This window comes from Nerophis lumbriciformis, linkage group LG09, assembly GCF_033978685.3.
Source record: "Nerophis lumbriciformis linkage group LG09, RoL_Nlum_v2.1, whole genome shotgun sequence".
Taxonomy (NCBI): Eukaryota; Metazoa; Chordata; class Actinopteri; order Syngnathiformes; family Syngnathidae; genus Nerophis; species Nerophis lumbriciformis.
Genome location: NC_084556.2, coordinates 53515001 through 53534808, shown reverse-complemented (window position 1 = coordinate 53534808; position 19808 = coordinate 53515001). Strand labels below are relative to the sequence as shown.

Sequence of the window (19808 nt, the reverse complement as noted above, 5' to 3'; positions counted from 1 at the left end):
TTTCATAATTTCGATTTTATATGTCATTACTTCAACTATTAAAATTGTTTGGCTTTTTATCTCATAATTTTGATTTTTTTTTAATCTCATATTTATGACTTTTCACCTCATAATTGCAACTTGTATCTCATGATTTCGACTTTTTATCTAGTATTTATGACTTTATCTCATCATTTCGACTTTTTAGCTCATATTTATGACTTTCGATCTAACAATTTCCACTTTTCATCTCATATTTATGACTTTCTATCTCACAATTACGACTTTTTATTTTACAAATGACTTATCTCATAATTTTCTTTTTCTTTTAATCTCAAAGATTTTTTAGAACATAATTTCGATTTTTTTTTTAATCTCATATTTATGACTTTTTATCTCATATTCATGACTTTTTATCTGATATTCAAGACTTTTTATCTGATATTCATGACTTTTTATCTCATATTCATGACTTTTTATCTGATATTCAAGACTTTTTATCTGATATTCATGACTTTTTATCTCATATTCATGACTTTCTATCTAATAATTTCGACTTTTTATCTCATATTTATGACTTTTCATTTCATAATTTGGACTTTATATGTGATTATTTGGACTATAAAAATGTTGTATTTTCTCTGCAGGGCAGAGTGATTGATGTCATCTGGAATAAGGCAGCAGCACATGACGGTCAGCTTTTATTCCACATGACTGCTTCACATTTCAAACTGTTAGTCGTGCACATGGCCACGCCCACACATGACACGCACAATGCACCAGCACCCAATACTGGGGGAGAGTGAGAGCTCCTGTCGCGTACACCATCTTTGACCGCACAGCGATCCTTTCATTAATTGACAGAATCTCGTTTGCCCCCACAAAGTTGTACCCTCATGCTAAAGTCATGATTATGGGATAAAAAGTCATGAATATGAGATAAAAAGTCATGAATATCAGATAAAAAAGTCAAAAATATGAAATAAAAAGTCGTAAATGTAAGATTAAAAAAATCGAAATTATGTGATATAAAGTATTTGACATTTTAAAAAAGTCGAAATTGAGATAAGTCATATTTGTAAAATAAAAAGTCTAAATTGTTAGATAGAAAGTCATAAATATGAGATAAAAAGTCTAAATTATTAGATAGAAGGTCATAAATATGAGCTAAAAAAATCGAAATTATGAGATAGAAAGTCATAAATATGAGCTAAAAATCCAAATTATGAGATAAAAAGTCGAAATTATGAGATACAAGTTGAAATTATAAGGTGAAAAGTCATAAATATGAGATGAAAAGTCATGAATATGAGATTTTAAAAAAGTCAAAAATATGAGATAAAAAGTCGTAAATATGGGAATAAAAAATCGAAATTATGAGATGAAAAGAAAAAATTTATAAAAGTCGAAATAATGACATATAAAGTCCATCATCCAGTCGAAATTATGAAATGAAAAGTCATAAATATGAGATAAGAAATCGAAATTATTATATAGAAAGTCGTAAATATGAGATAAAAAGTCGAAATGATGATAGAAATTCATAAATACTAGATAAAAAAATCGAAATTATGAGATACAAGTTGAAATTATGAGGTGAAAAGTCATAAATATGAGATAAAAAAAATCGATATTATGGGATAATAGTCAACAATTTTAAAAAGTCGAAATAATGACATATAAAGTCGAAATTATGAAATTAAAAGTAATAAATATGAGATAAAAGTGGAAATTATTCGATAGAAAGTTGTAAATATGAGCTAAAAAGTCGAAATGATGAGATAAAAAGTCATAAATACTAGATAAAAAGTCGAAATTATGAGATACAAGTTAAATTCATGAGGTGAAAAGTCATAAATATGAGATAAAAAAAATCGAAATTATGAGATAAAAAGTCAAAAAAATTAAAAGTCGAAATAATGAGATATAAAGTCGAAATTATGAAATGAAAAGTCCTATATATGAGATAAAAAGTGGAAATTATTTGATAGAAAGTCATAAATATGAGCTAGAAAGTCGAAAAAATGAGATAAAAAGTTATAAATACTAGATGAATTGAAATTATGAGGTGAAAAGTCATAAATATGAGATTTAAAAAAAAAATCGAAATTATGAGATAAAAAGTCAAAAATGTTAAAAAGTCGAAATAATGACGTATAAAGTCGAAATTATGAAATGAAAAGTCATAAATATGAGATAAAAAGCCGAAATTATGAGATAAAAAGTCCTGAATATCAGATAAAAAGTCCTGAATATCAGATAAAAAGTCATGAACATCAGACAAAAAGTCATGAATATGAGATTAAAAAAAAGTCAAAAACATGAGATAAAAAAATCGAATTTATGTGCTAAAAAATCTTTGAGATTTTGAAAAAATGGAAATTATGAGATAAGTCATATTTGTAAAATAAAAAGTCGAAATTGTTAGATAGAAAGTCATAAATATGAGATAAAAGGTCGAAATTATTAGATAGAAAGTCATAAATATGAACTAGAAAGTCGAACTGATGAGATAAAAAGTCATAAATACTAGATCAAAAGTCGAAATTATGAGATACAAATTGAAATTATGAGGTGAAAAGTCATAAGTATGAGATAAAAAAAACAAAACAAATTATAAGATAAAAAGTCAAAAAAATGTAATAGTCGAAATAATGACACATAAAGTCGAAATTATGCAATGAAAAGTCATAAATATGAGATAAAAAGTTGTTAATATGAGATTTTTTTAAAAGTCAAAAATATGAGATAAAAAAAATCCAAATTATGTGCTAAAAAGTCTTTGAGATTTAAAAAAAAAAGGAAATTATGAGGTAAGTCATATTTGTAAAATAAAAAGACGAAATTGTTAGAAAGTTATAAATATGAGATGAAAAGTGGAAATTATTAGATAGAAAGTCATAAATATGAGCTAAAAAGTCGAAATGATGAAATAAAAAGTCATAAATACTCGATAAAAAGTCGAAATTATAGATACAAATTGAAATTATGAGGTGAAAAGTCATGAATATGAGATTTTAAAAAAAATCGAAATTATGAGATAAAAAGTTACACATTTAAAAAAGTCGAAATAATGACATAAAGTCGAAATTATGAAATGAAAAGTCGAAATTATTAGATAGAAAGTCATAAATATGAGCTAAAAAGTCAAAATTATAAGATAAAATGGTGAGTTAAAAAGTTGGACTCATGAGATAAAAATTTGAAATTATGAGATGAAAAGTCTAAATTATTACATAAAAAGTAAAAAATTATGATATGAAAAAGAAAGTCATGAATATGAGATAAAAAGTCATAAATATGAGATACAAAAGTCAAAAATATGAGATAAAAAAATGGAAATTATGTGCTAAAAAGTCTGAGATTTAAAAAAAAAAAGGAAATTATGAGATAAGTCATATTTGTAAAATAAAAAGTCGCAATTGTTAGATAAAAAGTCATAAATATGAGCTAAGAAGTTGAAATTAAAAGTAATCAATCCGTCAATCCTTTCCGTGTCCGGGCCAGGTAAAGTTCCCCGTGTTGGGTCAAATTAAGCCGCAGGCTCCACTCCTGGTGGTGCCCTCCCGTCAATTCCTTTAAGTTTCAGCTTTGCAACCATACTCCCCCCCGAACCCAAAGACTTTAAAAAGTCATAAAGACTATATAAAAAGTCGAAATGATGAGATACAAGTTGCAATTATGAGGTGAAAAGTCATAAATATGAGATTTAAAAAAAATCGAAATTATGAGATAAAAAGTCAAAAAAAATAATAGTCGAAATAATGACATATAAAGTCGAAATAATGAAAGGAAAAGTCATAAATATGAGATAAAATGTCGAAATTATTAGATAGAAGGTCATAAATATGAGCTAAAAAGTCGAAATGAAGAGATAAAATGTCATAAATACTAGATCAAAAGTCGAAATTATGAGATACAAATTGAAATTATGAGGTGAAAATTTATAAATATGAGATAAAAAAATCGAAATTATGAGATAAAAGGTCAAACATTTTAAAAAGTCGACATAATGAGATATAAAGTCGAAATTATGAAATGAAAAGTCATAAATATGAGATAAAAAGTAATAATTGTGAAATAAAAAGTCGAAATTATTAGATAGAAAGTCATAAATATGAGCTAAAAAGTTGAAATGATGAGATAAAAAGTCACAAATACTAGATAAAAAATCGAAATTATGAGATACAAATTGAAATTATATAAGATAAAAAGTGAAATACGAGATTTAAAAAAAAAATCGAAATTATGAGATAAAAAGTTACAAAATTTAAAAAGTCGAAATAATGAGATATAAAGTCGAAAATATGAAATGGAAAGTCATAATTATGAGATAAAAAGTCATATTTGTGAAATAAAAAGTCGAAATTGTTAGATAGAAAGTCATAAATATGAGCTAAAAACTGAAAATTAAAAGATAAAATGGTGAGTTAAAAAAATGAAATTATGAGATGAAAAGTCAAAATTATTACATAAAAAGTCGAAATTATGATATGAAAAGTCACAAATATGAGATAAAAAAGTCGAAATTATGAAATGAAGTCATAAATATGAGATAAAAAGTAATATTTGTGAAATAAAAATTCGAAATTATTAGATAAAGTCATAAATATGAGATAAAAAATGTAAATTATAATATATAAAGTCGAAATGAGATTTAAAAAATGTAAATTATGAGATAAAATATTGAAATCATGAGATGAAATGTCGAAATTATGAGATAAAAAGTCGAAATTATGATATGAAAAGTCTTAAATATAAGATAAAAAGTCGAAAATATTGATTAAAAAGTTGAAATTATCATAGGAGTTATGAGATAAAAAGTCGAAAATATAAAAAAGTTGAAATTATGATATGAAAAGTCATAAATATGAGCTAAAAAGTCATGACTATGAGATGACATCATTTAAATAAGTGACGCAAACGGACTTCCACATAAAGACGATCTTTGAAGAGCATTTATGCAGACGAGAGGAGAGCTCCTCCTGTCCAATAGAGGATCTTCCATGCTGGTGGGCGTGGTCACAAGAAGTTTGCGGGAGGGGGCGGTGCTTGTAGTGTCTCCTCACACACACACACACGCACACACACACACACACACACACAGTTATCTGTGCGTGTGCGTGTGCGCGCGGTGGTCCAGGTGCAGCAGGATGAGCGCGCAGGTGAACGAACACCTGTACAAGGTGCTGGTCATAGGTGAGCTGGGCGTGGGCAAGACGTCCATCATCAGACGCTACGTGCACCACAGCTACTCCAGCAACTACCGCGCCACCATCGGCGTGGACTTCGCGCTCAAAGTGCTGCCGTGGAACGCAGACACGGTGCGCCTGCAGCTGTGGGACATCGCAGGTAAGAACCACGTCACTTCACTTCCGCCTTCACCTGCTCACGTCACTTCACTTCCGCTTTCACCTGCTCACGTCACTTCACTTCCTCGCTGATGATGAGCCGCGTGACCGACACACCTTCACGCGCGTGCACACGTCATGTGAGCGCGCGCCGCGTGACAGCCGCGCGCCATTGCTCAGGAGACATCCTTGGAAAATGTATGTTCCTATGACGTCACGACACAGCGATCTTGGCACATAGATGATCTTTGATTGGCGCTCTTGCGGCAGAGTCCTAATATTAGCGCAGCGTTATTGTCATATAGATGATCTTTGATTGGCGCTTTTGCAGCAGATTCCTAAAAACAGCGCAGCATTCCTGTCATTTAGATGATCTTTGACAAGTGTTTTTGCATTAGTTTCTTAAAAGCTACAGAGCAATCCTGGCATATAGATGATCTTTGACTAGTGTTGTTTTGGGGGGGGGGGTTTGCATTAGTTTTCTAAAAACAGAAGTGCGATCCTGGCATATAGATGATCTTTGACTTGTGTTGTTTTTTTGTATTAGTTTCCTAAATACAGCAGAGTGATTCTGGCATATAGATGATCTTTGACAAGTGTTTTTGCATTAGTTTCCTAAAAGCTGGCATATAGATGATCTTTGACTAGTGTTTTTTGTTTTTGTTTTTTTGCATTAGTTTCCTAAATACAGCAGAGCGATCCTGGCATATAGATGATCTTTGACTTGTGTTGTTTTTTTGTATTAGATTTCTAAATACAGCAGAGTGATTCTGGCATATAGATGATCTTTGACAAGTGTTTTTGCATTAGTTTCCTAAAAGCTGGCATATAGATGATCTTTGACTAGTGTTTTTTGTTTTTGTTTTTTTGCATTAGTTTCCTAAATACAGCAGAGCGATCCTGGCATATAGATGATCTTTGACTTGTGTTGTTTTTTTGTATTAGATTTCTAAATACAGCAGAGTGATTCTGGCATATAGATGATCTTTGACTAGTGTTTTTTGCATTAGTTTCCTATAAGCAGCAGAGCAATCCTGGCATATAGATGATCTTTGACTAGTGTTGTTTTGGGGGGGGGGGGGGTTGCATTAGTTTTCTAAAAACAGAAGCACGATCCTGGCATACAGATGATCTTTGACTTGTGTTTTTTTTTTGTATTAGTTTCCTAAATACAGCAGAGTGATTCTGGCATATAGATGATCTTTGACAAGTGTTTTTGCATTAGTTTCCTAAAAGCAGCAGAGCAATCCTGGCATATAGATGACCTTTGACTAGTGTTGTTTTGTTTTTTTTGGGGGGGGGGGGGGGGGGGGTTGCATTAGTTTTCTAAAAACAGAAGTGCGATCCTGGTATATAGATGATCTTTGACTTGTGTTGTTTTTGGGGTTTTTTTTGCATTAGTTTCCTAAAAACAGAAGTGCAATCCTGCCATATAGATGATCTTTGACTAGTGTTGTTTTGGGGGGTTTTTTTGCATTAGTTTTCTAAAAACAGAAGTGCAATCCTGGTATATAGATGATCTTTGACTTGTGTTGTTTTTTTGTATTAGTTTCCTAAATACAGCAGAGTGCTCCTGGCATATAGATGATCTTTGACTAGTGTTTTTTGCATTAGTTTCCTAAAAGCAGCAGAGCAATCCTGGCATATAGATGATCTTCGACTAGTGTTGTTTTTGGGGGTTTTTTTTGCATTAGTTTTCTAAAAACAGAAGTGCGATCCTGGAATATAGATGATCTTTGACTTGTGTTGTTTTTTTGTATTAGTTTCCTAAATACAGCAGAGTGATTCTGGCATATAGATGATCTTTGACTAGTGTTTTTTGCATTAGGTTCCTAAAAAGAGAAGCACGATCCTGGCATATAGATGATCTTTGACTAGCGTTTTTTTGCATTAGTTTCCTAAAAACAGCAGCGCAATCTTGACGAATAGATGATCTTTGACTAGCATTTTTGTTGGGTTTTTTTTTGCATTAGTTTCCTAAAAAGAGAAGCACGATCCTGGCATATAAATTATCTTTGACTAGTGTTTTTTTGCATTAGTTTCCTAAATACAGCAGAGTGATTCTGGCATATAGATGATCTTTGACTAGTGTTTTTTGCATTAGTTTCCTAAAAAGAGAAGCACGATCCTGGCATATAGATGATCTTTGACTAGTGTTTTTTTGCATTAGTTTCCTAAAAACAGCAGAGTGATCCTGGTATATAAATGATCTTTGACTAGTGTTTATTTTTTATTTTTTTTAGTAACTTTCCTAAAACAGCAGAGTGATGACTAGCGTTCTTGTGGTACATTTTTGTAAACAGCAGAGTGTTTCTCTCATTCAGATGATCTTTGATTAGCATTTTTGCAGCAGATTCCTAAAAACAAGAGCATTCCTGCGCTATATTTGATCTTTGACTAACGTTTTCGTCATGCAGTGTTTTTTTGCAGTAGTTTACTGAAAACAGCAGAGCGTTCCTGTCATATAGAAGATCTTTGACCAGCGTTTTTGTATTAGATTTTTAAAAACAGCAGAGAACTTCTGTCGTATAGATCATCTTTGACTTGTGTTTTTATTGTAGGTTTTTGAAACCAACAGATCCTCTCTTCCGTATAAATGATCTTTGTGTTATGTTTTTGTGATAGCTTTTTTTCAGTGGTCTCTTTCGAACAAAACTCACTTCTGGCATATAGATGATCTTTGACTGCTGTTTTTGCAACAGATTCCTAAAAAAAACATTTAAGTGCTCCTTTCATATAGAAGATCTTTGACTAATGTTTTTGTGGTAATTTCTTTTTTTTTTTTAAACAGCAGAACACTCCTAGCTTATAAATGATCTTTGACTAGCATGTTAATAGTAGGTTTTTAAAAACAGCAACGCGCTCCTGTCAATATAAACTATTTTTGAATTGCTTTTTTCTCCCCCTGTAGGTTCTTAAAAAAAAAAAGCAAAACCCCCTTGTCATATAAATGATCTGTGACTGGCGTTTTTATTGTAGGTCTTTGAAACCAGCAGATCATCCCTGCCATATAAATGATCTTTGAGTTATGAGTTTTGTGATAGTTTTTCCCCAGAAGTCTCTTTAAAGGAAGAATCACTTCTGGCATAGAAATGATCTTTGACTGCTGTTTTTGTAAAAAAAAAAAAAAAAAAAAAAAAAAAAAAACATTTAAGTCCTCCCTTCATATAGAAGATCTTTGACTACAGTAATGTTTTTGTAGTAAAACATTTTTAACATCAGAGCACTCCTAGCTTATACATTTTTAAAAACAGCAGAAAGCTTCTGATGATCTTTGAATTGTGTTTTTATTGTAGATTTTTGAAACCGGCAGATCCTCCCTGCCGTATAAATGATCTTTGAGTTATGTTATTGTGATAGCTTTTTTCCCCCAGTAGACTCTTTAAAACAAAAATCACTTCTGGCATATAAATTATCTTTGACTGCTGTTTTTGCAGCAGATTCCGTAAAAAAAATATTTAAGTCCTCCTTTCATATAGAAGATCTTTGACTAATGTTTTTTGCGGTAAGTTTTTTTTTTTAAACAGCAGAGCACTCCTAGCTTATAAATGATCTTTGACTAGCATGTTAATAGTAGGTTTTTAAAAACAGCAAAACGCTCCTATGAATATTAACGATCTTTGACTTGCTTTTTCCCCCCCTGTAGGCTCTTAAAAACAGCAAAGCCCTCCTGTCATATAAATGATCTGTGACTGGCGTTTTTATTGTAGGTTTTTGAAACCAGCAGATCATCCCTGCAGTATAAATGATCTTTGAGTTATGGTTTTGTGAGAGCTTTTTTCCCAGTGGTCTCTTTAAAACAAAAATGGCTTCTGGCATATAAATGATCTTTGACTGCTGTTTTTGCAGCAGATTTCTAAAAAGAACATTGAAGTGCTCCTTTCATATAGAAGATCTTTGACGAATGTTTTTGTGGAAAGTTTTTTTTTAACTTCTTGCTTATAAATGATCTTTGACTAGCATTTAAATAGTAGGTTTTTAAAACCGTCAGATCATCCCTGCCATATAAATGATCTTTGAGTTATGTTTTTGTGATAGATTTTTTTCCCCAGTAGTCTCTTTAAAACAAAAATCGCTTCTGGCATATAAATGATCTTTGACTGCTGTTTTTTCAGCAGATTCCTACAAAAAAACATTTAAGTGCTCCTTTCATATAGAAGATCTTTGACTAGTATTTCAATAGTAGGTTTTTAAAAACAGCAAAACGCTCCTGTGAATATAAACGATCTTTGACTTGCTTTATTCCCCTCCTGTAGGCTCTTAAAAACCGCAAAGCCCTCCTGTCATGTAAATGATCTGTGACTGGCGTTTTTATTGTAGGTTTTTGAAACCAGCAGATCATCTCTGCAGTATAAATGATCTTTGAGTTATGTTTTTGTGATAGCTTTTTTTCCCAGTAGTCTCTTAAAAAAAAAAATTTCTTCTGGCATATAAATGATCTTTGACTGCTGTTTTTGCAGCAGATCCCTAAGAAAAACATTTAAGTGCTCCTTTCATATAGAAGATCTTTGACTCATGTTTTTGCGGTAAGCTTTTTTTTTCAACTCCTAGCTTATAAATGATCTTTGACTAGCCTTTTAATAGTAGGTTTTTAAAAACAGCAAAGCGCTCCTGTCATTATAAACGATCTTTGACTTGCTTTTTTCCCCCCCTCCTGTAGGCTCTTAAAAACCGCAAAGCCCTCCTGTCACATAGATGATCTTTGACTGGTGTTTTTATTGTAGGTCTTTGAAACCAGCAGATCATCCCTGCCATATAAATGATCTTTGAGTTATGTTTTTGTGAGAGCTTTTTTCCCCCAGTGGTCTCTTTAAAACAAAAATCGCTTCTGGCATATAAATGATCTTTGACTGCTGTTTTTGCAGCAGATTCCTAAAAAAAACATTTAAGTGCTCCTTTTTTATAGAAGATCTTTGACTGTTTTTGTGTTTTTTGTTTTTTTTAACTCCTAGCTTATAAATGATCTTTGTGCCTTTTAATAGTAGGTTTTTAAAAACAGCAAAGCGCTCCTGTCATTATAAACGATCTTTGACTTGCTTTTTCCCCCTCCTGTAGGCTCTTAAAGACCGCAAAGCCCTCCTGTCACATAGATGATCTTTGACTACTGCTTTGCAGTAGAGATAACAGCCAAGGGAGAAGTGTAATATTTGTCTATTCACATTTGTATTTACCAAAATAAACAAGCGGTTTTTTTTTTTACTTCCTCTTTGTCCACCAATCAAAACAACAGCCCTGACTGGCTCCGCCCCTTTCAGCACCGACCCACCGTGCGTCAGCAGGCTGCCAAAAAAGGGATCTTTATCAGTATTTGTGCTACTTTTCTCAACTTTTGACTGTGAAAGAGTTGGAAACGTGCGTTTCGTTTGCGCGCGGAGGAGGATGCGCTCGCGCCGTCACATGACCGCTGAGGCCAGGGCGAGCTTTGTGCGTTTGACCGGCAAACAATGCGACGGTTTGAGACAGGAAGTGTCACGGTGACAGATATAACCTGCTTTCACACACACACACACACACACACACACACACACACACACACACACACACGCAGTTTAGTGTTTTTAAGATGCAGCACATTCCTGCAGCGTTATCGTCACGCTGCACACAGTTAGTTGAACAATGAAGTGGTCTTGGGCCTGTTCGCGGAAAATGTGTGTGTGTGTGTGTGTGTGTGTGTGTGTGTGTGCGTGCGTGCGTGCGTGCGTGCGTGCGTGTTTTTGCATTAGTTTCCTAAAAGCAGCAGAGCAATCCTGGCATATAGATGATCTTTGACTAGTGGGTTTTTTTTGCATTAGTTTCCTAAAAACAGCATAATGATTCTGTAATATAGATGATCTTTGACTAGTGTTTTTTTTGCATTACTTTCCTAAATACAGCAGGGCGATTCTGGCATATAGATGATCTTTGACTAGCGTTTTCTTTTTCTTTTTTGCATTAGTTTCCTAAAAACAGCAGTGCAATCTTGACAAATAGATGATCTTTGACTAGCATTTTTGTTGGGGTTTTTTTGCATTAGTTTCCTAAAAACAGCAGAGAGATCCTAGCATAGAGATGATCTTTGACTCGGGATTTTTGTTTTTTAGTTGGTTAGTTTCCTAAAGAACAGCGGGGCAATCCTGGCATATAGATGATCTTTGACTAGTGTTGTTTTTGGGGGGTTTTTTTGCATTAGTTTTCTAAAAACAGAAGCACGATCCTGGCATATAGATGATCTTTGACGAGTGTTTTTTATTTTTAGTTGGTTGGTTTCCTAAAAACAGCAAAGCAATCCTGGCATATAGATTATCTTTGACTAGTGTTTTTTTGTTTTTGTTTTTTTGCATTAGTTTCCTAATTACAGCAGAGCGATTCTGGCGTATAGATGATCTTTGACTAGTGGTTTTTTTGCATTTGTTTCCTAAAAACAGCAGAGTGATCCTGGCATATAGATGATCTTTGACAAGCGTTTTTTTCTTGTTGGTTTTTTTTCCATTAGTTTCCTAAAAGCAGCAGAGCAATCCTGGCATATAGATGATATTTGACTAGTGTTTTTTTTGCATTTGTTTCTTAAAAACAGCAGAGTGAACCTAGCATATAGATGATCTTTGACTAGTGTTTTTTGCATTAGTTTCTTTAAAAACAGCAGAGTGAACGTAGCATATAGATGATCTTTGACTAGCGTTTTATTTTTATTTTTTGCATTAGTTTCCTAAAAACAGCAGTGCAATCTTGACGAATAGATGATCTTTGACCAGCATTTTTGTTGGGGGTTTTTTGCATTAGTTTCCTAAAAACAGCAGAGAGATCCTAGCATAGAGATGATCTTTGACAAGCTTCTTTTTTTTCTTTTTTCTTTTTTTTTGCATTAGTTGGTTTTTTTTTAAACAGCAGAGCAATTCTGGCACATAGATTATCTTTGACTCGTGATTTTTGTTTTTTAGTTGGTTAGTTTCCTAAAAACAGCGGAGCAATCCTGGCATATAGATGATCTTTGACTAGCGTTTTTGTTTTTTGTTTTTTTGCATTAGTTTCCTAAAAACAGCAGTGCAATCTTGACGAATAGATGATCTTTGACCAGCATTTTTGTTGGTGTTTTTTGCATTAGTTTCTTAAAAACAACAGAGTGAACCTAACATATAGATGATCTTTGACTAGTGTTTTTTATTTTTAGTTGGTTGGTTTCCTAAAAACAGCGGAGCAATCCTGGCATATAGATGATCTTTGACTAGTGTTTTTTTGTTTTTGTTTTTTTGCATTAGTTTCCTAATTACAGCAGAGCGATTCTGGCATATAGATGATCTTTGACTAGTGGTATTTTGCATTTGTTTCCTAAAAACAGCAGAGTGATCCTAGCATATAGATGATCTTTGACAAGCGTTTTTTTTTTTTTTTGCATTAGTTTCCTAAAAGCAGCAGAGCAATCCTGGCATATAGATGATCTTTGACTAGTGTTTTTTTGTTTTTGTTTTTTTGCATTAGTTTCCTAATTACAGCAGAGCGATTCTGGCATATAGATGATCTTTGACTAGTGGTATTTTGCATTTGTTTCCTAAAAACAGCAGAGTGATCCTAGCATATAGATGATCTTTGACAAGCGTTTTTTGTTTTGTTTTGTTTTGTTTTTTTTGCATTAGTTTCCTAAAAGCAGCAGAGCAATCCTGGTGTATAGATGATCTTTGACTAGTGATTTTTGCATTACTTTCTTAGAAACAGCAGAGTGAACCTAGCATATAGATGATCTTTGACTAGCGTTTTATTTTTATTTTTTTGCATTAGTTTCCTAAAAACAGCAGTGCAATCTTGACGAATAGATGATCTTTGACCAGCATTTTTGTTGGGTTTTTTTTGCATTAGTTTCCTAAAAACAGCAGAGAGATCCTAGCATAGAGATGATCTTTGACAAGCTTCTTTTTTTTCTTTTTTTGCATTAGTTTTTTTTTTTAAACAGCAGAGCAATTCTGGCACATAGATTATCTTTGACTCGTGATTTTTGTTTTTTAGTTGGTTAGTTTCCTAAAAACAGCGGAGCAATCCTGGCATATAGATGATCTTTGACTAGCGTTTTTGTTTTTTTGCATTAGTTTCCTAAAAACAGCAGAGTGATTCTGGCATATAGATGATCTTTGACTAGTGGTTTTTTTGCATTTCTTTCCTAAAAACAGCAGAGTGATCCTGGCATATTGATGATCTTTGACTAGTGTTGTTATTTGGGGTTTTTTCGCATTAGTTTTCTAAAAACAGCAGAGCGATTCTGGCATATAGATGATCTTTAATTAGTGTTTTTGTTTTTTTAGTTGGTTAATTTCCTAAAAACAGCAGAGCGATCTTAGCATAGAGATGATCTTTGACAAGCTTCTTTTCTTTTCTTTTCTTTTTGTGTTTTTGCAGTAGTTTGTGAGTGTGTGTGTGTGTGTGTGTGTGTGTGTGTGTGTGTGTGTGTGTGTGTGTGTGTGTGTGTGTGTGTGTGTGTGTGTTTTAATGTGTGTGTGTGTTTTAATGTGTGTGCGTGTGACGGCAGGTCAGGAGCGTTTCGGCAACATGACGCGCGTCTACTACCGCGAGGCCGTGGGCGCCTTCATCGTGTTCGACGCCACGCGGCCGACCACCTTCGAGGCGGTGGCCAAGTGGAAGGAGGACCTGGACGCCAAGCTGACGACGGCCGACGGGCGCGGCGTGGCCGCCGTGCTGCTGGCCAACAAGTGTGACCAGGGGCGCCAGATGGGCGGCGTCAAGATGGAGCAGTTCTGCAGAGACCACGGCTTCGCGGGCTGGTTCCAGACCTCCGCCAAGGTCTGCCTTCCATTCACCTGAATGTTTGCATTAGGACCCTCCCCTTTTAGGGCGGGAAGACTCCGCCCACATCCTGTAGTTCTAAGGTGGTCTAAAAGGAAGAGCTGATGTGTAACAATTTACTGTAAGTCAGCACAAACAATCGGCATCGAAACTGAAAGTTAACTTGGGTTAACTAATTGGACTCAGCTGACGCCAAGTGGTTAAGAAACGTTCATTTTTACATTTTATGGGACATTTTGTCCATGTGGGTTTGCAATGCCTCCATGGGTATCGAAACTAAAAGTTAACTTGGATTTAACTAATTAGACTCAGCTGATGCCAATTGGTTAAGAAACGTAAATTTTTACGTTTTGCAGGACATTTTGTCCACGTAGGTTTGCAATGCCTCGATGGGTATCGAAACTGAAAGTTAACTTGACACACGCACACGCATTCTCCGAAACTGAAAGTTAACTTGGGTTGACTAATTAGACTCAGCTGATGCCAAGTAGTTAAGAAACGTTAGTTTTTTTTAAATGCCTCGATGGGTATCGAACCTGAAAGTTAACTTGACTCATTCTCCGAAACTGAAAGTTAACTTGGGTTAACTAATTGGACTCAGCTGACGCCAAGTGGTTAAGAAACGTTCATTTTTACCTTTTATGGGACATTTTGTCCACATAGGTTTGCAATGCCTCGATGGGTATCGAAACTGAAAGTTAACTTGACACATTCTCCGAAACTGAAAGTTAACTTGGGTTGACTAATTAGACTCAGCTGATGCCAAGTAGTTAAGAAACGTTAATTTTTTTTAAATGCCTCGATGGGTATCGAAACTGAAAGTTAACTTGACACTATTCTCCGAAACTGAAAGTTAACTTGGGTTGACTAATTGGACTCAACTGACGCCAAGTGGTTAAGAAAGGTTAATTTTTACGTTTTACGGGACATTTTGTCCACGTAGGTTTGCAATGCCTCGATGGGTATCGAAACCGAAAGTTAACTTGACACACGCACACACATTCTCCGAAACTGAAAGTTAACTTGGGTTAACTAATTGGACTCAGCTGATGCCAAGTGGTTAAGAAACGTTCATTTTTACATTTTACAGGACATTTTGTCCACATAGGTTTGCAATGCCTCGATGGGTATCGAAACTGAAAGTTAACTTGACACACGCACACACATTCTCCGAAACTGAAAGTTAACTTGTATTGACTAATTAGACTCAGCTGATGCCAAGTAGTTAAGAAACAATAGTTTTTACGGGACATTTTGTCCACATAAGTTTGCAATGCCTCGATGGGCATCGAAACTGAAAGTTAACTTGGGTTAACTAATTGGACTCAGCTGATGCCAAGTGGTTAAGAAACGTTAATTTTTTTTAAATGCCTCGATGGGTATCGAAACCGAAAGTTAACTTGACACATTCTCCGAAACTGAAAGTTAACTTGGGTTAACTAATTAGACTCAGCTGATGCCAAGTAGTTAAGAAAAAATAATTTTTACCGGACATTTTGTCCACATAGGTTTGCAACGCCTCGATGGGTATCGAAACTGAAAGTTAACTTGACACATTCTCCGAAACTGAAAGTTAACTTGGGTTAACTAATTGGACTCAGCTGACGCCAAGTGGTTAAGAAACGTTCATTTTTACATTTTATGGGACATTTTGTCCATGTGGGTTTGCAATGCCTCCATGGGTATCGAAACTAAAAGTTAACTTGGATTTAACTAATTGGACTCAGCTGATGCCAAGTGGTTAAGAAACGTTAATTTTTTTTTAAATGCCTCGATAGGTATCGAAACTGAAAGTTAACTTGACACATTCTCCGAAACTGAAAGTTAACTTGGGTTAACTAATTGGACTCAGCTGATGCCGAGTGGTTAAGAAACGCTAATTTTTACGTTTTACGGTACATTTTGTCCTCGTAGGTTTGCAATGCCTCCATGGGTATCGAAACTGAAAGTTAACTTGACACACGCACACACATTCTCCGAAACTGAAAGTTAACTTGGGTTGACTAATTAGACTCAGCTGATGCCAAGTAGTTAAGAAACGTTAATTTTTTTTAAATGCCTCGATTGGTATCGAAACTGAAAGTTAACTTGACACTATTCTCCGAAAGTGAAAGTTAACTTGGGTTAACTAATTGGACTCAGCTGACGCCAAGTGGTTAAGAAACGTTAATTTTTACATTTTATGGGACATTTTGTCCATGTGGGTTGGCAATGCCTCCATGGGTATCGAAACTAAAAGTTAACTTGACACACGCACACACATTCTCCGAAACTGAAAGTTAACTTGTATTGACTAATTAGACTCAGCTGATGCCAAGTCGTTAAGAAACAATAGTTTTTACGGGACATTTTGTCCACATAGGTTTGCAATGCCTCCATTGGTATCGAAACTGAAAGTTAACTTGACACATGCACACACATTCACTGAAACTGAAAGTTAACTTGGGCTAACTAATTCGCCTCAGATGGTGTACCTAATCAAGTGTCTCCCGCAGGACAACGTCAACATCAACGAGGCGGCCATCTTCCTGGTCAAGCACATCATGGCGAGCGAGCACAACGTGGCGAGGACGGCCGCGCCCGACACCGTCACGCCGCGCCTCCACCGCCGCCAAGACCCCGCCAGCTGCTCGGGCTGCCTCAAGTGATGCCAGGACGCGTCTGGGGGGGTCCGAGGAGGGACGGACAGGAAGTGACGCGATCTTCGGTGGAGGTGCGACCCCTCACTCTGCGGCGTCCTCACAAACGGATCGTCAATCACCTGACATTTTGCACACCTTTTATGTCCAAATCCTCATTTTAACTTATTTGCTTACCACTGACTGTGCTTGTTATTATTATTATTCTTCAATCGTTAGCCTTCCGAACATTAGCATGCTAGCTTTTCTGCTAATTTTGCAGTTACACGCCTCGGCGTCAAACAAAAATGACAAATGTTAGCATGCTAACGGTAGCATGCTAGCTTTTTTGCTAATTTTGCAGGTACACGCCTCGGCGTCAAACAAAAATTATACCTGTTAGCATGCTAACAGTAGCACGCTAGCTTTTTTGCTAATTTTGCAGGTACACGCCTCGGCTTCAGACAAAAATTACACCTGTTAGCATGCTAAGAGTAGCACGCTAGCTTTTTTTGCTAATTTTGCAGGTACACGCCTGGGCGTCAAATAAAAATTATACCTGTTAGCATGCTAACGGTAGCATGCTAGCTTTTTTGCTAATTTTGCAGGTACACGCCTCGGCGTCAAACAAAAATTACAAATGTTAGCATAGTAGAATGCTAGCTTTTTTGCTAATTTTGCAGGTATACGTCTCGTCGTCAAACATCTTGTTACTTGACCAATGATACCTGTTAGCATGCTAACGGTAGCATGCTAGATTTTTTTGCTAATTGTGCAGGTATACGCCTCAGCGTCAAACAAAAATTATACCTGTTAGCATGCTAACGGTAGCATGCTTACTTTTTTGCTAATTTTGCAGGTGTACGCCTCGATGTCAAACAAAAATTATACCTGTTAGCATGCTAACTTTTTTGCTAATTTTGCAGGTACACGCCTCGGTGTCAAACAAAAATTATACCTGTTAGCATGCTAACGGTAGCATGCTAACTTTTTTGCTAATTTTGCAGGTACACGCCTCGGTGTCAAACAAAAATGATCCCAGTTAGCATGCTAATGGTAGCATGCTAGCTTTTTTGCTAATTTTGCAGGTACACTCCTCCAGTGTCAAACATTGTGTTACTTGACGATAATACCTGTTAGCATGCTAACAGTACTATGTTAGCTTTTTAAGTTAAATTTGCAGGTATACGCCTCTGTGTCAAATATTTTGTTGTTTGACTAATTATACCTGTTAGCATGCTAACGGTAGTATGCTAGCTTTTTTAGGTTAATTTTGCAGGTATACGCCTTGGCCTCAAACATCTTACTTGACCATAATACCTGTTAGCATGCTAGCTTTTTTGCTAATGTTGCAGGTACACGCCTCGGCGTCAAACAAAAATTAGACCTGTTAGCATGCTAACGGTAGCATGCTAGCTTTTATAGGATAATTTTGCAGGTACACGCCTCCAGTGTCAAACATTGTGTTACTTGACGATAATACCTGTTAGCATGCTAACAGTACTATGTTTACTTTTTAAGTAAAATTTGCGGGTATACGCCTCGGTGTCAAATATTTTGTTGTTTGACTAATTATACCTGTTAGCATGCTAATGGTAGCATGCTAGCTTTTTTGCTAATTTTGCAGGTATACGTCTCGTCGTCAAACATCTTGTTACTTGACCAATGATACCTGTTAGCATGCTAACGGTAGAATGCTTACTTTTTTGCTAATTTTGCAGGTATACGCCTCGATGTCAAACAAAAATGATACCTGTAAGCATGCTAACTTTTTTGCTAATTTTGCAGGTACACGCCTCGGTGTCAAACAAAAAGTATACCTGTTAGCATGCTAACGGTAGTATGCTTACTTGTTTGCTAATTTTGCAGGTATACGCCTCGGTGTCAAACAAAAATTATACCTGTTAGCATGCTAACGGTAGCATGCTAGCTTTTTTGCTAATTTTGCAGGTATACGCCTCGGCCTCAAACATTTTGTTACTTGACGATAATACCTGTTAGCATGCTAACAGTAGTATGCTAGCTTTTTTGCTAATTTTGAAGGTACATGCCTCGGCGTCAAACAAAAATGATACCTCTTAGCATGCTAGCTTTTTTGATAATTTTGCAGGTATACGTCTCGGCGTCAAACATCTTGTTACTTGACGATAATACCTGTTAGTATGCTAACAGTGCTATGTTAGCTTTTTTAGTAAAATTTTCAGGTATACGCCTCGGCCTCAAATATTTTGTTGTTTGACTAATTATACCTGTTAGCATGCTAACTGTAGTATGCTAGCTTTTTTTTTTAGATCATTTAACAGTTACTCACCTCAGGGTAATATATTTTGGTACTTAGTTAGAATTTTAGCATGCTAACATTAGCATGCTAGCTTGTTTGGATCATTTAACAGGTACTCACCTCAGAGTAATATATTTTGATACTTGCAGTTTAAATTTTAGCATGCTAACATTAGCATTCTAGCTTTTTTAGATAATTTAACAGTTACTCACCTCAGGGTAATATATTTTGGTACTTTGTTAGAATTTTAGCTTGCTAACATTAGCATGCTAGCTTTTATAGGATAATTTTGCAGGCATACGCCTGGTGTCAAACATCATATTACTTGATGATAATACCTGTTAGGATGCTAACAGTGCTATGTTAGCTTTTAAAGTAAAATTTTCAGGTATACGCCTCGGCGTCAAATATTTTGTTGTTTGACTAATTATACCTGTTAGCATGCTAACTGTAGTATGCTAGCTTTTTTTTTAGATCATTTAACAGTTACTCACCTCAGGGTAATATATTTTGGTACTTAGTTAGAATGTTAGCATGCTAAAATTAGCATGCTAGCTTTTTTAGATCATTTAACAGGTACTCACCTCAGAGTAATATATTTTGATACTTACAGTACACATTTTAGCATGCTAACATTAGCATTCCAGCTCTTTAGATCATTTAACAGTTATTCACCTCAGGGTAATATATTTTGGTACTTAGTTAGAATTTTAGCATGCTAGCTTTTTTAGATCACTTAACAGGTACTCACCTCAGAGTAATATATTTAGGTACTTACAGTTAAAATTTTAGCATGCTAACATTAGCATA

The 19808-nt window shown here is 35.0% G+C and overlaps 1 protein-coding gene across 1 annotated transcript; it reads left to right on the top strand.

Annotated features, from left to right (window-relative positions):
- The first annotated feature begins 632 nt into the window (after positions 1-632).
- On the top strand, positions 633-17169 carry LOC133607189 (ras-related protein Rab-38-like). The gene is made up of 4 exons (XM_061961656.1): positions 633-672; positions 5123-5331; positions 13825-14096; positions 16595-17169. The coding sequence occupies exons 2-4, from the start codon at positions 5133-5135 to the stop codon at positions 16745-16747; spliced, it is 624 nt and encodes a 207-aa protein (XP_061817640.1). The 5' UTR covers positions 633-672; positions 5123-5132; the 3' UTR covers positions 16748-17169.
- The last annotated feature ends 2639 nt before the right edge of the window (positions 17170-19808 follow it).